The 16,997-nt window shown below is 40.0% G+C and overlaps 1 protein-coding gene across 1 annotated transcript in view; it reads left to right on the forward strand.

Annotated features, from left to right (window-relative positions):
* The first annotated feature begins 11,436 nt into the window (after positions 1 to 11,436).
* LOC101340401 (alpha-2-macroglobulin-like protein 1) overlaps positions 11,437 to 16,997 on the forward strand; it is a 42,674-nt gene continuing 37,113 nt past the window's right edge. Inside the window, exons 1-4 of the mRNA XM_004387255.1 lie at positions 11,437 to 11,501; positions 12,193 to 12,376; positions 12,968 to 13,130; positions 13,737 to 13,789. Of these exons, the coding sequence (XP_004387312.1) occupies positions 11,437 to 11,501; positions 12,193 to 12,376; positions 12,968 to 13,130; positions 13,737 to 13,789 (465 nt within the window). The remainder of the gene's footprint in view (positions 11,502 to 12,192; positions 12,377 to 12,967; positions 13,131 to 13,736; positions 13,790 to 16,997) is intronic.

The following is a 16,997-nucleotide window of genomic DNA, read 5'->3' on the forward strand; positions in this document are numbered from 1 at the left end:
TAATAAAATTCATTATTTACTAAAGAATTTACTTGGTATAAATTGAAACCTAAATTGGATGTACTGGTTTCTCTTGTGTCCATACCAATCAGAGCCTCCAGTGGCACTCACAAAGTCTTGCACACCTAACTACAGAGAGCTTTGGTGTGTGCACTTGTGTGGGAACTATTGTGTGTATTTGGTTTGGCAATGAGGGGAAACATAGAGGGATTATTTCAACTGTAGAAATAAGTTCCCTAGGGTCTTTCTAACAACTCTCTGAAGGGATATTCTTGGCAGATCCAAACATATATATATTCACTGAAAACCTCCTGTGTACCAGGTACTGAGCTAAAGATGGAAGATACAATAATTAGAAAAACAGACAGAGTACCCTGCCCTCACAGCTTATATAGTCTGACTGTGCTCCACAGGAGAGCTTTCCAAGTCAGCATAGATGGGAATTCTCGGCCTTCAAATGCTAACTAAATACTCCAGGGTGTAGATTCAATTTAATGTTCACTCTTTTGCCTGTGTATCACTGTGTATGGAAACCCTGGTGGCGTAGTGGTTAAGAGCTACTGCTGCTAACCAAAAGGTCAGCAGTTCAAATCCATCAGGTGCTCCTTGGAAACCACATGGGGCAGTTCTACTCTGTCCTATAGGGTCACTATAAGTTGAAATTGACTCAATGGCAACAAGTTTGGTGTTTTTTATCACCGTGTTTGTGGAAGTGTTTTGAAGGAAATCATTAATAATTAACCACCGAGGCAGCCCCTCATATTTTCTGGGCAACTCTCCTTTCTCATGAAGAAAGAGTTCATCTGATTCATTCCACAGAGAGCTCATTCGTGTTGGCACCTTGTTTATTCTACCCTACAGGGTTACTCTTTTCATTTTACTCCAGCGTGCAGAGTTCCAGACTAGAGTTGCTGATTATAAGCCCAGAAAAGTCCCTGCAGGAACAGATTGCAAGAGTCAGGGGTGAAGAGAGAAAGGGAGACAGTTTTATGGCCTCTTTCTTATTGGATACTGGTGGGGGAAATGCAGAGAAGTTGACTTTCTGCACGTTTACTACCTCAAATAATTCACCCAAGGGGACCCTTCCCTAAAGGTCATTCATGCTGACTAGGCCATCTTCCCTTCCTTCAGAGCTTTGCTCTAAACTCCAGAAAGCCTTTCTAACTATTCTTAGGTCCTGCATTACACTAATGGTTCTCCAAGTATGATCCCTGGACCAGCAGCACCAGCATCACCTGGGAACTTGTTAGAAATGCAAATTCTCAGGCCCCCACCACAGACCTACGGACTCAAACACTCTGGGAGTGTTTGAAATATGTGTTTTAACAAGACTTCCAGTTGATTCTGTGCACTTTAGAGCTTGAAAACTACTGCATTCTAGCATTGTATCATGTCTCCCTTATTAATAAATTGAGACAAAAGATGGATTCTTCTCCCCATAGTATGCAAAGTATGTGAAGTTAACTGTAAGAAAGAATAATTAGGTAATGATGTCACTAGTCATAAAATCTTTACTAAACCAGAGCCCCAAACAGAAAAGGCACATTTAAGGGGTGGGGGGATAGGAGCAGGGGGAATTAATGTGGAGATAATGGAGAGAGGGATGGAAAGATAGATAACCATTGCCCCTTTTGCTTCCTTTATGCATTCATACTGAGTACCTAAGAGACGGGAAGAAAGATGGGTAAGCTTTGATTCTCACTCTGAAGAGTTTCACAGCATTGGCCGGGAAGAGAGGCATCTAAGTAAAGAGTGACAAGATGACCACTGCTATGGTCAAGTTTACTAGGTACTGAAGTTTCTGGGGCACAGAAGAAAGAAGAATTAGTTCTGTCTGGGGCAGTGGAGGATGATGAGGTGGGTTAGGAATACCTTTGTGGAGGAGTTAGCTGAATCTGAAAGGATGATGAGAAATTCTCCAGGTGGAGAAGGAGAAAAGACAATTGAGGCAAAGGGAACAGCATGGACAAAGCATATATATACAAAGCCATTTTTCGAGTCTTTTTCCTGCCTGCCTGCTTTCTTTTTTTTTAAATTTTTTCTTTTCTTTTTTTTTTTTTACTGTACTTTAGATGAAGGTTTACAGAGCAAATTAGTTTCTGATTAAACAATTAATACATATATTGTTTTGTGACAATTGTTGCCAACCCCATGATGCGTCAACACTCTCCGTGTTACCAGCTTTCCTGTACCCTCCTGCCTTCTCATCTCTGCCCCGGAGTTGGTGTGCCTATTTAGTTTCATTTTGTTTTATGGGCCTGTCTAATCTTTGACTGAAGGGTGAACCTCAGGAGTGACTTCAGTACTGAGTTAAAAGGGTGTTCAGGGACCATACTCTTGGGGTTTCTTCAGTCTCTGTCAGAGCAGTAAGTCTGGTCTTTTTTTGTGAGTTAGAATTTTGTTCTACGTTTTTCTCCAGCTCTGTCCGGGACCCTCTCTCCTGCCTGCTTTGCTGCGTCTCTCTGTGCTCTCTGCTGAGTATGTGGAACCTTCTGTGCACTCAAACAAAAATAAACATCTGGCTACAAATCTTGCTTTATTTTACTTCAAAATACTGATTGCATGAAAGTTGCTAACTCCAAGAAAGTGCTTCATCATAATATTTAACAATATTAAAGCTAACATTTGTGGGGGGCTTACTATGTGCCAGATATTGTTTGAGGTACTTTACATGCCTCAAGTAATTTGGTTGTTAACACCAACTCTGTAAGATATGGGCTATTTATTGCCTCATTTTATAGATGAGGAAATTGAGGCACAGAGAGATTAGTTAAGGGTCACACAGCTAATAAGTGGCATCCTCTATACAGATTTATTTTTTTATTGTACTTTAGATGAAGGTTTACAGAACAAACTAGCTTCTCATTAAACAGTTAGTATATGTATTCTTCTGCGACATTGGTTACCAATCCCATGACATGTTAACACTCTCCCTTCTCGACCTTGGATTCCCAATCACCAGCTTTCCTGTTCCCTCCTGCCTCCTAGTTTTTGTCCCTGGGTTTGTGTGCCCCTTTAGTCTCATTTTGTTTTATGGGCCTGGGTACAGATTCTTTTCACCATTATCTTTCTTCTGTGAGATTGGTGTCTTCTGGTTGCTGGGGCAAGAAGCAGTTGATTTAAATCCTCCTTAGCTGTACGATTAACTTCGTAGGAACCCAGACTAAATACATTTACTGTAATAAGCATGCCTCAGTCATTTAGACATTACTATTTTTTCACTTCGTGGCTAACACATTAATACGTATTACTACATGCACATATAGCTCCCACAGCTGGAACCACACCTGTCTCCATTCCAGCTTCTCTTAGATCCCAGGATCGGAAAATGTTCCATAGGGACCCAAAGTTAACAGATCTTATCTATTAAGACTAAAGGGCCAGGGTAAAAGAAGATTCATGGCTGTTTAGAATAAAGCTATCTTTACAGTGATTTTAGAAGAGGTGGGAGAAAGAGAGATGCTTAGTGGTGGGCCCTGAACAAGTTACAAAGGAAGAAGAGGAGAAAAATTTAGAGTGGAAAAATTCAAAATAGAGGAGAAGGAAAAGGTGCCAAGGGAATTAAGCGGGTGTTATGGATTGAACTGTGTCCCCTCAAGACACGTATTGTAAATCCTAACCCCTATACTTGTGAATGTAATCCTATTTGAGAACAGGGTTATCTTTATTATGTTAATGAGGCCATATCAGTGTAGTGTGTCTTAAATCAAACAATTTTGAAATATAAAGAAGCAGATTAGGCACAGAAAAAGCAAGCACACACGGGGAAATATCATCGATACCTCATGGAGATCTCAAGGAATGCCAAGAAGAATGCTAGAGAAGCTGAGACAAGGATTTTTCCCCAGAGTGGACAGAGAGAAACTTCCCTAGAGCCGGCCTTCTGAATTCAGACTTCTAGCCTCCTAACCTATGAGAAAATAAATTTCTGTTTGTTAAAGCCACCCCACTGGTGGTTATTTTTGTTACAGCAACATTAAGAAACTGAGTAGGCTGTACAATGCTTCTTTCTTCATTCTTCATTCCTTTGTCTTAATATGTAAAAAATGCCTCATCCCTTATTTAGTTCAGACTGAGGCTGGTACTATTGATGACCCACCATTCTCATCTCATGTGGATTTGCAGCTTTCTAACAAACTGCTGAGGACATGGATAGCTGCAAGATCAGTTTGAATGATAATGTGCCTGCACATAGCCATGATGTCACTGAAGTCAGGGGCCTAACACCGTGTCTTAACTTCTTCAGTCTCTGTGTATTTATCCAATCCGATAATCTCTGTTTTTAATTAGAGTATTCAGACCATATACATTTATTGTAATTATTGATTTCATTGATTTTAAATCCATCTGTTTGCTATTTGCTCTATCCTTTGTTCTCTTTTCCCTGCTTTTGGATTTTTAAAAAATTTAATGATTCCATTTCATGTACATTATTGAGTTATTATGTATCCCTCCCTCCTTCCCTTCCTTCTTTCTTTCCTTCCTTCCTTTTTTTTAGAGGTTGCCTTGTTGTTGTTGTTAGGTGCTGTCTTAGTCATCTAGTGCTGCTCTAACAGAAATACCACAAGTGGATGGCTTTAACAAAGAGAAGTTTATTATCTCACAGTCCAGTAGGCTACAAGTCCAAATTCAGGGCGTCAGCTCCAGGAGAAGGCTTTCTTTCTCTGTCGGCTCTGGAGGAAGGTCCTTGTGATGCATCAGTCTTCCTTTGGTCTGGGAGCATCTCAGCTCGGAAACCTCAGGTCCAAAGGACATGCTCTGCTCCTGGCACTGCTTTCTTGGTAGGAGGTTCCCGTGTGTCTACTCGCTTCTGTCTTTCATATCTCAAAAGAGATTGGCTTAAGACATTATCCAATCTTGTATACCTCATCAGTATAACTGCCGCTAATCCATCTTATTACGTCCTAGTGTTTGAATTTACAACACATAAGGAAATCACATCAGATACAGAATGCTATACAATCATACAATACTGGGAATCATGACCCAGCCAAGTTGACAGATATTTTTGGGAGACACAATTCGATCCATGACAGGTGCCATCAAGTCAATTCTGACTCATAGCGACCCCATGTGACAGAGTAGAACTTCTCCTATAGAGTTTTCTTGGCTATAATCTTTATGGAAGCAGATCGCCAGGTCTTTTTCCAACAAAGCCACTGGGTGGGTTTGAACTGCTAACCTTTCTATTAGCAACTGAGTGTTTAACCTTTGCACCACCAGAGCTCCTTAGAGGTTGGCTGCCTCATAGTTTTATATATTTAACTCATCACAATCTACCTTCAAATAATAATACAGCACTTCATGTATAGCATAAGAACCTTACAACAGTACATTTCCTGCTCTCTCACCCATTCTTTGTGGTAGTATTGTTTTACTTTTTACTTTTGTATATTTATAAACCTGACAATACATTGTTACTTTTTTTTCTTTTGCTTTAGGCAGTCACTTTATCTTTTAGCAGTATTAAAATTTTTTTTAAATGTTCTTTATATTTATTTTATTTGATACTATTTCCAGAGATCTTCATTTTTTTTATGTGTCATTTCTGTCTGCTATCTTATTCCAGGGGTCAGCAAACTGTTTCTGTAAAGGGCCAGATAGTAAATAATTTACGTTTTGTATGCCATATGGTCTCTTGCAATCTCTCAAATCTACCACGGTAGCACAAAAACAGCCATAGATAATACATAAATTAATGAGTGTAGCTGTTTCAATTGAGTGTTGCTGTTTCAATAAAACTTTATTTCCAAAACAGATGGAAAGTTGGATTTGACCTGCAGACCATAGTTTGCTAACCTTTGTCTTATATCTTCTGCTTTAAGAATTTCCTTTAATATTTCTTACAGCACAGGTCAGTGAGCAATAAATTCTCTCAGTTTTTGTTTGTCTGAAAAAGATCTCTTTTTGCCCTTACGTTTGAAAGATATTTTTGCTGGGTACAAAATTCTGGATTCCCATTTTTGTGTTTCTTTCAGTACTCTAAAGATGTCAATCCATTGTCTTCTGGTTTACATTGTTCCCGTGAGACGTTTGCTATAATTCTTATCTTTGCTCTTCTAGATGTAAGATGTCTTTTTTTCTCTGACTGCCTTCAAGATTTCCTCTTTATCTCTGGTTTTCAGCAGTTTGAATATGATGTGTGTAGGTGTGTATGTTTTGAAGTTTTTTTATATGTGTTTTTTTGGCATTTATCCTGCTTGGATTTCTCTGTGATTCTTGGATCTGTTGTTTGATGTCTTTCATTATTCTTGGAAAATTTCCATCCATTATCTCTTCAGACTTTTTTTCTGCTTGCTCCTTCTCTCTTCCTCCAGGATTCCAGGAGTATGTATGTTAAACCATTTGATATTCTTCTATAGCTTTTGGGTACCCTGTTTGATTTTTTTCCACTCTTTTTTCTCTTTGTATTTTTGTTTGGATAATTTCTATTGACCTGTCTTCAAGGTATATGATCATTTCTTTAGCTGTATCATCTACTAATGAGCCCATCCAAGGAAATATTTTCTCTAACACTGTCTTTTTAAAATTTCTAGCATTCCTATTTGACTTTTAAAAATCACTTCTATATCTCTTCTAAAATTCCTCAGTCTGCTTATCCATGTTGGCCACTTTTTTTTTTTAGATCCTTTAACATATTACTCATAGCCATTATAAGGTCTCTCTGATAGTGCTAACATCTAAGTCATCTCTGAGTCTCTGATTGCTTTGTAGCTTGACAAGGAGGTTGTCTTTTTTCTTTTTAGTACATCTTGTAATTTTTGATTGAATGTCAAACCTCTTATGTAGAGGAGGAGAGACTTAGATAAATAGTATTTATGGCTGGAAGTGGACATGCTTCTTCTCAGCAGTTAGCACGGCACATTGAATCAATGTAGTTAAAAGATGAGCTAGATTTAGGTTTTGTTATTGCCAAGATTACTTTCAATGCACCATGGGCTTCATGTTTCTCTTATGATGCTGTCTTAGGCTGGGTTCTCTAGAGAAGCAAAACCAGTAAAATGTACAAATATATACATATAGAGAGATTTATATCAAGGAAATGGCTCACATGGTTGTAGAGGCTGAAATGTCTCAAGTCTGTGGATCAGGATAGAGGCTTCTCCTGATTCATGCACCTGTAGGGGCTGGTGAATCCAAGATCAGCAGGTCAGAGATCAGGGCTCTTGCTCACAGGCTGCGAAGATTGATGAATCCCAAGATCAACAGGTAAAATCGCACGTAAGCTGCTAGCTCAAGTCCCAAGAACCAGAGGTCAGACGAACAGAAGCCAGGTGCAGGACCAAGCGTAAGCAAAAAGCCCTCAAGCCTTGCCAGAATGTCCGCTTATATTCGTTGCAGGCCACAGGTCCAAGGAAACTCCTTTTCAATTAATTGGCTACTCGCAGCAGATTCCATCATGGGAGTGATCACATATCAAATCTCAACAGGGAAGTGATCACAACATTATAAGACTGCCAAAACACTGAGAATCATGGCCCAGCCAAGTTGACACACAATCTTAACCATCACAGATGCCTTATGCTTAGGGTGGGGTCTGAAGTGCTGTTGAGTTTTTCAGTGTTTGTGCTCCACCTTCAGCTTTCAGCATTCTCTTTACACGATGTAGACACCACAGAGGCAGTCTCTGTCCATGCTCCTGCCTTCCTTCAGTGGCAGACTGCTGCTGCTTGTTACTTGGTGTTTGCTAGTGTGGTGGTAGTTGTGGGGGAGGCAGAGTGAGTCTCTGTAGTCTTCCTCACCTTCAGTCTTAGGTAGGCATTATTTGCCTGGGCCTTGTTGTTGTTGTTGTTATGTGCTGCCGAGTCGGTTCTGACTCAGTGACCCTATAGGACAGAGTAGAATTGTCTTATAGGCTTTCCAAGGAGTGGCTGGTAGATTTCAACTGCTGACATTTGGTTAACAACCAAGTTCTTACCCATTGTGACACCAGGGCCTTAGGGATGAGGTATTATCATATTCCTGCCCCTCCTTCCTGTGGCAGGCAGGCAAACTCTGCCTTGTGTCTATGTCAGGTCTTGTGTGGGAAAGATTTTCCTGCTGCTCCCCCAGTTATAGGAGATCTCTAAAAGTATAGAATCCTGGGCTCAGGACTGTTTCTTGTCCCTGGCAACAGTGAGTCTTTACCTGCGCCCTAGGGGCAACAATGTTTGCTGCTCCTGTCCAGAGTCTTAAGCTTATAAATATATACACATGTAGTCCCTGACTTATGATGGAGTTCTGTTCCAATGACTCCATTGTAAGTTGGTTCTAACGTAAGTCAAATACCTCATTTTTATTTTATTTATTTTTTTGTTTTCATTATTCTTGCCTTTTATTGTCAGTATCTTTATAAATCCAAACTTTATTTGTCTTTAGGGGTTGGAACATTGTAAGTAGTATACATATTACTAAAGATAAGATGTACAAAAAAAAAAAGACTATTGTAAGTGCGATTCAGTGTAAATTGAACGTGTCATAAGTTGAGGACTACCTGTTTATATTTTATTTTTGTTGTTGTTGTTGAGAATATACACAGCAAAACATACACCAATCCAACAATTTCTACATGTACAATTCAGTGACATTGATTACATTCTTTGAGTTGTGCAACCATTCTCACCCTCCTTTTCTAAGTTGTTCTTCCCCCATTAACACAAACTCACTGCCTCCTAAGTTTCCTATATAATCTTTCAAGTTGTTGTTGTCCATTTGATCACATATAGATAGACCTTAAAAGGGCACAATGCTTAAGGCAGACATTCTTTACTAGTTAAGCTAAACTATTGTTTGGTTTTAAGAAGACTTCAAGGGATATTTTTGGTTTAAGGTTTAAAGATTATCTCAGGACAATAGTTTTAGGGGTTCATCTAGCCTCCACGGCTCCATAAAATATGGATTCCATGAAAATTTTAAATTCTGTTATGCATTTTCCCCCTTTTGATCCAGATTCTTCTATAGAATCTTTGATCAAAATGTTCAGTAATGATAGCTGGACACCATCTAATTCTGGTCTCATGGCAAAGGAGGCATTTGTTCATGGAGACAATTAGCCACACATTCCATTTCCTCCTCCTATTTCTGACTCTTCTTCTTCCTCTGTTGTTCCACTCTTAAGCCTTTTTAAAGGCAGCTGGGGCCTTTCCTGCTATGGTAGCTAATGCTCTCCTCTATGCCTGTATCTCTGAGGAAGACTCTTTTCAGTTTCCCATCTTGCCCACAGTCTTCCTTGTGGGTACCTGGTAGAAGTCATAGAAGAATCCGTGAGTAAGTACAAATTCCCCTTGATTCTGTGGCTCCCTGAAGTTCTTTGTAGCCACTGAACTCCACATTAAGCCTTTAGTAATTCATTAAAAATTATAGATGGTTTCCTCTTGCTTATTTATATGATGACCCAAATTCTACGCATGCTCTACCACAGACTAGACAGTCCAGGTGTTCAGTATCTTCTTGGATTTTAGGCTACTTTGTTGGCCTGCAACCTCATTCAGCTCTTAGAGTCAACTTTTCTATTCAAGAACAGTTGTGATTTTGTAGTTTATCTGGCTTTTTCTTATTGTCAAGATGGAAGCGACTCTCTTTCCATCTTTTTACATACTAAGTGGAAGCAAAGGAGCTCTGGTGGTGCAGTGGTTAAGCACTTGGCTGCTAACCAAAAGGTCAGTGGTTTGAACCTACCAGCTGCTCTGCAGAAGAAAGATGTGGCAGTCTGCTTCTCTAAAAATTACACTCTTGGAAACTCTCTGTCCTATGGTGTTGCTATGAGTCGGAATCGATTCGACAACAAGTTTTGGTTTTAAGTGGAAGCAGAACTTCTTACATATTGTTTTATATCATGCCCCTCCCCCCCCCCCGTTAAATTAGTGTTGCAAACAATTCCCTTTGTCATGAAAACATTATTTGTAATAACTGCATACTACTTCTTTATATTAATATGACAGTTTATTTAAACAAACTCTTATTATTAGACATTGTATTAGACCAAAAAAACCTCAAACCTGTTGCTGTCGAGTTGATTCTGACTGTTTGTAACCCTATAGGACAGAGTAGAACAGCCCCATACGGTTTCCAAGGAGCGGCTGGTGGATTAGAACTGCTAACCTTTTGGTTTGCAGCCTTAATGCTTAGCCACTGCACTACCAGGGCTCCATGGTATTAGACATAATGTTTTCTTCTCCTAGCATCTCTTTCCCTACCCTAACCCACTTCCTATAGGAGTGGACTCCTCTTCCTTTGGAGAACTGCCCATCCCCAACTCCATGTGGTTCCAGTGGGGTTGTCAATCATAGTACTCCATCACTCTACTTCTGGGTGTATTCTGGCCACAGTGGTTGGTTCAGAGGTGAGCATGTGAGAGAAGGAGGAACATAGTCCTTCTTCAGAAATTTCTATAACATAGGTGAGGAAGTTTTGTCTATTTGAGTCATAGAGCTGGAAGAATATGAATCGAAGACTCGCAGCTGCCATCTTCCCCACTACTTGGAGGAAAGCCTGTGTACAGAAGGCAAAAACGAGACCAGCTAGAGACAAGCAAACAAGAGAGGAAGACTGGGAGAAGTGAGTCCTGGTAACGACAAGTCTCTAATTTCAGGCCTACCTAACAATAACAACAACAAAGTCATCTATCTTGTTCCTTCAGCTCTTCCTTCACTTCTGTGATCTATTCCAGTTACCAAAAACCCTTTTTATTTAAGCTGGTTTGATTTGGGTTTGTCATTGACCCAGAAAATTATCCTAATTTATACTTTCAGTGACTTCTAAGTCTTGCCATTATAAAGAACACTGTGAAGAAACTCAGTATAAATCAATTTTTGCATACATGCGTCATCTTTTTTCCCTTTAAGATACATTTCCAGTGTAAGAGTTGCTGGGTCAAAGAATAAGCAAATCATAAAGGCTTTAGCTGTGTATTGTGAAATTGCCCTCAGAAAAGCTGTGCAATTTATATGTTCTACAGGAATGTATATGTCCCTATTTCTATACAATCACAACAGTAATGAATAGGATTAATGTCAAAAAAATTCCCAAATAGATAGAAGTTTATTACTTTTCTATTGATACTGCCCCCATACCTACATTCTCAAGTATCACAATAGAATAATAGAAGTTCAAAAAGAGATCAAATGGGAATGGGAATTTGGAATGAAACCAGAAAAAAGGGAGGAGGCCAGCATGTTCTCTGAGAGCTTTACCACTATGCATACCCAGCACTGGCAGTTCCCCAAAACTGGTATGATGGACTAGCTGAACCAGTATGCATGTTTTAGGGAGAAAGAAATTTGAGAAAGTGAACAGAGGTCTTACCCTCCTCTACCACCTTAGCCTGAGGCCCCAGTAAGTGATTGGCTGGAGCATCAGTCATAGCTCCACACCCTACCTGGGGAGTTAGTATATAAGCTACAGCAGGGGAGCAGACCTCCTGTTCCTGGTCCTGAGGAAACCAGCTCATTCACGAAGATGTGGGCTCAACTTCTTCTAGGAATGTTGGCCCTATTGCCAGCCATTGCAGAAGAACTTGTCCCGTAAGTGCTTGGAGTCTGAGTTGATTTAGAGCAGGTGGCTTCTTTGCCTCTTTCTCAAACACAAATATGGGGGGGAGGAGACAACTTTTGGTTTATTTTTGGAGGCTTAATTTCATCCTCATCTTTTCCCTCCCTTGGTTTCATGGCTCCTTTTCTCAAAGAGAAGAGCTGAGGTACCAAGAGGAAGCTTTAAAAAAAAGATAAACATTAAAATTAGTAGAGTTCTCGTACCTTATTTCCTCCTTAGCAGCTCAGGCATGGGAGTCCCTCCGTCGTGCAAACAGTTTATGTGCTTGGCTGCTAACCAAAAGGTTGGAGGTTCAAGTCCACCCAGAGGTACCTTGGAAGAAAAGCCTGGTGATCTACTTCTGAAAAATCAGCCATTTGAAAACCCTGTGGAGCATAGCTTTACTCTAAAGGACGTAGGGTCACCATGAGTCAGAATCAACTCAACGGCGAATGGTTTTTAGCCTAGGTATAGGTTGTTAATGAGTCCCCAGTTCTGGGAGATTTAAGTTTATTCACTGAGTTGTTATTTGCCTGCTTCTCCCTTATAGAAAATAAGGTTCATAAGAGCAGGGATGTGGTCTGTTTCATTCACTGCTATATGCCAAGTACTTAGGAGAGAGTCTAGTTTTTCAGTGAATGAATGAAACATTATTGCTCTGAAATACTTTTTGTTCTTTAATAGAAACTACCTGGTGACATTGCCAGCCCAGCTTAACTTCCCCTCCACTCAGAAGGTTTGTTTGGATCTGAGCCCTGGGTATTATGGTGTAAAATTCACTATTACTCTGGAGACCAAGGACAAGACCCAGAAATTGCTAGAACACTCTGGAATGAAGAAGAGGCACTTACATTGTATCTCCTTTTTGGTAGGCACAGATTCAGCCCCAATTCTAATCCCTTACTTTCCCTATTCTCTTCCCTAGGCACTCACTGTAATCTTACTTCAAATATAATTTCTGTTATCTTATTTTTGCTATGGCCTCTAAACCTATCTTCCCTAACCTTAGCTTCAATTCCCTGCCATAACTCACCCACAGTTTCCTTGACCTTGGATTTCTCCTTTCAGTTCCTGACCTTAACTTCTGATATTGCTCCCCTTAAGCTCCCTGGGTAGCGAACTGGTTTGTGCTCAACTACTAACCTAAATGTTTGTTTCAAACTCACCCAGTGGCGCTGTGGAAAAAGCCTGGCAATCTGCTTCCGTAAAGATTACAACTAAGAAAACCCCATGGAGCAGTTCTACTCTGCAACATATAGGGTTGCCGTGAGTCGGAATTGACTCTACAGCAGTGGGTTTTTTGTTTTGTTTTGTTTTCTTCCTGCAACTTGTTTTATGGCTCAACCCTTGCTACCCCCCTCCCCATATAACTCAGTTCTTTAATCTCCTGCTGTTCGGTTGAGAGCAGTTGATTCCCCCAACCTCCTACTCCTCCTTAGAGGGCTCCTCTCTTGGCCAGGTACCGCCTCCTGCTGGTGGCACAGAAGAAGTGGCCACAATCCAAGTGTCAGGAGTTGGAAATAGAGTCAGATTTGAGGAGAAAAAGAAGGTTCTAATTCAGAGGCAGAGGAGTGGCACTTTTGTACAGACTGATAAACCTCTCTACACCCCAGGGCAGCGAGGTAAGAGGCTCAGATGTGGGGTTAAGACAAGAGACTGGGGAAACAGCTGTGAATAATGGTACCGAGGGGATTTGTGGTTTGTGCTTTGGGAGGTAAGCCTGTGAAACAGGGAGTGCAGAAGAAAGTCTGGAGAGATGAAGTATTGCGGGTGTTGAATATATGCCCAATGCTGCACAAGTGAAAGAGTAGTGGGTGGAGTTGCTACTGTGTGTAAGTTTCTAAAACAAAAGAACATGTTTCTTCCGGAGTGGAATTTGGCAAGTGTAATTGGTTTTCTGGGTCTTATAGTAAGCTGTTTGGATGTGGATAAGAAAGCATTAAGGGCACTTGGCTTGTGTTTCTGTATTTGTGTTGTACCTTCTCCCTCAGAGGAACACTCCATTCTGAGGTTTCAAAGTCAGGAGCCCTGAAGAGAAACCTTTTTTTTGGGCATTACCTTTCTCTCAAACTAGGTTTTTTTTTTTCTCTTTTAAAGTATATTTTCTATCTGATGAGGTTTTTCTAACTCAGAAGACTGTGTGTGTGAGAAAGTAGAGGGGGTGGAAGAAGAGAAGATTCTGAGAGGGGGAAGAAGTCACCTTTATTAATGATGCTTGCTCCTTCTAGTGTATTTCCGCATTGTCACCCTGAACAGCAATTTTGTTCCAGTGAATGACAAGGTAAGGATTTAGTTCGGAGGACGGAAAGGGAAGGGGGAGTAAGGGCAAACTGAGAGAGAATAGGGAAATAGAATCAAAAGTCTGTGGTCCAAACCCACCAGCTGCTCTGTAGGAGAAAGATGTGGCAGTTAGCTTCGTAAAGATTTACAGCCTTGGAAACCCTCTGGGGCAGTTCTACTCTGTCCTATAGGGGCGTTATGATTTGAAATCGAGCAGAAATGACTAGGTCTCAGCTTCGGTATCTACACATCAATTAGATTAACCTTCCTGAGAAATGATTACGCTTGCCGTCATTTAAAAAGTTTTTGCAAACTTCAAAACCTTCTCTTAGGGAATGATGCCAAGTGGCTTTGCAATTCAAATACTAAGAAATAATTCAGAATAATTCATTTTAACAACATGAAAACGTTAGAATATCTACCTCCACAATCTTTTTATTTCCTTCAAGGAAAGATAATTGTTTAAACAACTTTAAACAATAAAGTAGACAATCTTCTTAGAGTAACATTAAAAAAAATGTATGAAAGGTAAACATAGTAATATTTGGCGAGTATTTAAAATTTTCTTGAATAACTCAATCCTTAGAATCATAAGCTTGTAATAGGTTTGACCTTGATTTGGGCTTGTGTCACTTCTACAGGCTTCTGAGCTACTTGCCTCTCAGACGTTCCTGCTGTCTTCTTTCTTCCCTGGTCATAGTCCATGTATTCAAATAAAGCTTTTAAAAATAATCATAGGGAAAGCATTATTTTCTTTTTTCATTTCTATGTTCTTAGAACTTCTGCTTCATACAGGGAAGCTATGAGCTTGTTACTGATTGCTAGCCTCCTCCACTTCTTTCTTTGTTAAACATAATTCTTCTTAGCTTCTCCTTCCCAGCATCTGTATCCCTTCTTTAGCAGGAGTTTGGTATACTATGAAGAGCTTCTTTCCTTCTTTTTTGTATTTTTGGTGAAAATTTACACAGCAAATTAGGCTCCCATTTAATAATTCCTATGCATATTGTTCAGAGACATTTTTCACAATATGTCAGCATTCTCATTATTTCCATTCCAGTTGTTCTGTTTCCATTAATCTAGCTTCCCTACACACCCAGCTTATATTCTCATCTTTGCTTTAGGATAAATATTGACTTTCTGGTCTCATATAGATGACTGTTTAAAAGAAGCACAGTACTCACAGTTGATATTGTTTATTTTATAAGCCTATCTATTATTTGGCTGAAAGGTGACCTCCAGGAGTGGGTTCAGTTCCAAATTTAAAGGGTATTTCAGGGTGATAGTCTCAGGGGATCCTCTAGCCTCTACAGGTCCAGTAGGTCTGAACTTTTTTAGGAATTTGAGATTTGTTCTACATTTTTCTCCCATTCTATCTGGGACCATCTATTGTGTCCCTGGTCAGAACAGTTGTTAGTGGTAGCCGGGCATCATCTAGTTCTTCTGGTCTCAGGATAGATGAGGCCATGGTTTTTGTGAGCTATTAGTCCTGTAGACGGGTTTCTTCTTTGAGTCTTTGGTTTCCTTCTTTCTCTTTTGCTCTAGACAAGTATAGACCAATAGTTGTATCTTAGATGGCCGCTTACAAGCTTTTAAGACCTCAGATGCTACTCACCAAAGTAAGATGTAGAACAAAATCTTTATGAACTATGTTATGCCAACTGACCAACTTGTCCCCCAAGACTATGGTCCTAAGCCTTCAAACCCAGTAAACCAAACCCAAGAGGTTTTTGGTTATGTCTAGGTGGTATCTGCAACTGTGCCTCCATGTGCCTTATTATATATATGAATATATATGCAGCACACACAAACATGTATACACACATGCCTACAGATACACCTATACATGCACACCCATATACTCATATGTGCCTTCCTATACACATACATGCACACATCTCTACCTGTATAACTACCCACATATTTTTCAGTTGTTATTATTGTTCTTACAAAATTGTATATGTTACAGCATTTCCCAAATTGCCCCTTATTCTTGTGTACTTCTTAGAGTCATCATTCACCAAAAATAACATGTATCTACTATTTAGAAGGCGCCCTGGTGGCACAGTGGTTAAGAGCTCAGGCTGCTAACCAAAAGGTTGGCAGTTTGAATCCACCAGCTGCTGCTTGGAAACCCTATGGGGTAGTTCTACTCTGTCCTATAGGGTCGTTGTGAGTTGGAATTGACTCGATGGCAATGGGTTTGGTTTTTTTTTGGATTATCTACAAAGTGATTCTCCCGCCCATCCCTGGTAACCATCAAAGAACGTTGCTTTCTGTGTGTATACCTATTCTTGTCTTTTTATAAAAGTGAGAGCATGCAATATTTGTCCTTTTGTGATTGACTTATTTCACTCAGCATAATGTCCTCCAGATTCATCCATGTTATAATGTTTTGAGAACTCATCATTGTTCTTAATAGCTGCATAGTATTCCATTGTGTGTATGTACCACAATTTGTTTATCCGTTCATCTATTGATGAGCACTTAGGTTGTTTCCATCTTTTTTCTGTTGTGAATGACACTGCAGTGAACATAGGTGTGCACGTGTCTATTCATGTCACTGCTATTAGATCTCTATTGTATATACGCAAGAGTAGGGTTGCTGGATCAAAAGATATTGCGTGCTTATTTCTTAACAGAGCCCTTGGGTGGTACAAATGGCTGCTAACCAAAGGGTTGGAGGTTTGAATCCACCCAGAGGTACATCAGAAGAAAGACCTGGCAATCTACTTCTGGAAAATCAGCCATGAAAACCCTATGGGAGCACAGATGTACTCTGACACACGTGGGGTCACCATGAGTCACAATCCACTCAATGACAACTGGTTTATTTCTTAACAGATTGTTGATTTTACAGCTGCTAAAATGAAATGCTATAGTGAAAGCATGATCACAAGCACAGCTACCTTAGACCCTACTGCTCCCCAGAGGTAGATTTCATTTAACTGCCCCTGTTATACTCTTTTCCTCTCTGCTCAGATTATGCCAGATTACTTTGAGGTGCTCTGATTTCAGTAGTTAAACTATATTCCACTTGTAAAATTATTCCTTCCTCCCTACTCCATTTCTCTTTCCAGCTGCCCTTTCAGTTGACACATTGAAATTACCAAAAGGAATCTTACTAAGAAGCCGAGGGATACAAATTGTGAATTTACGAGCACAGTATTTTATCCTCAAACAACTAAGGTATACCTGAGATTGAATGACCC

This window comes from Trichechus manatus, unplaced genomic scaffold (genome assembly GCF_000243295.1).
Source record: "Trichechus manatus latirostris isolate Lorelei unplaced genomic scaffold, TriManLat1.0 scaffold00182, whole genome shotgun sequence".
NCBI lineage: Eukaryota > Metazoa > Chordata > Mammalia > Sirenia > Trichechidae > Trichechus > Trichechus manatus.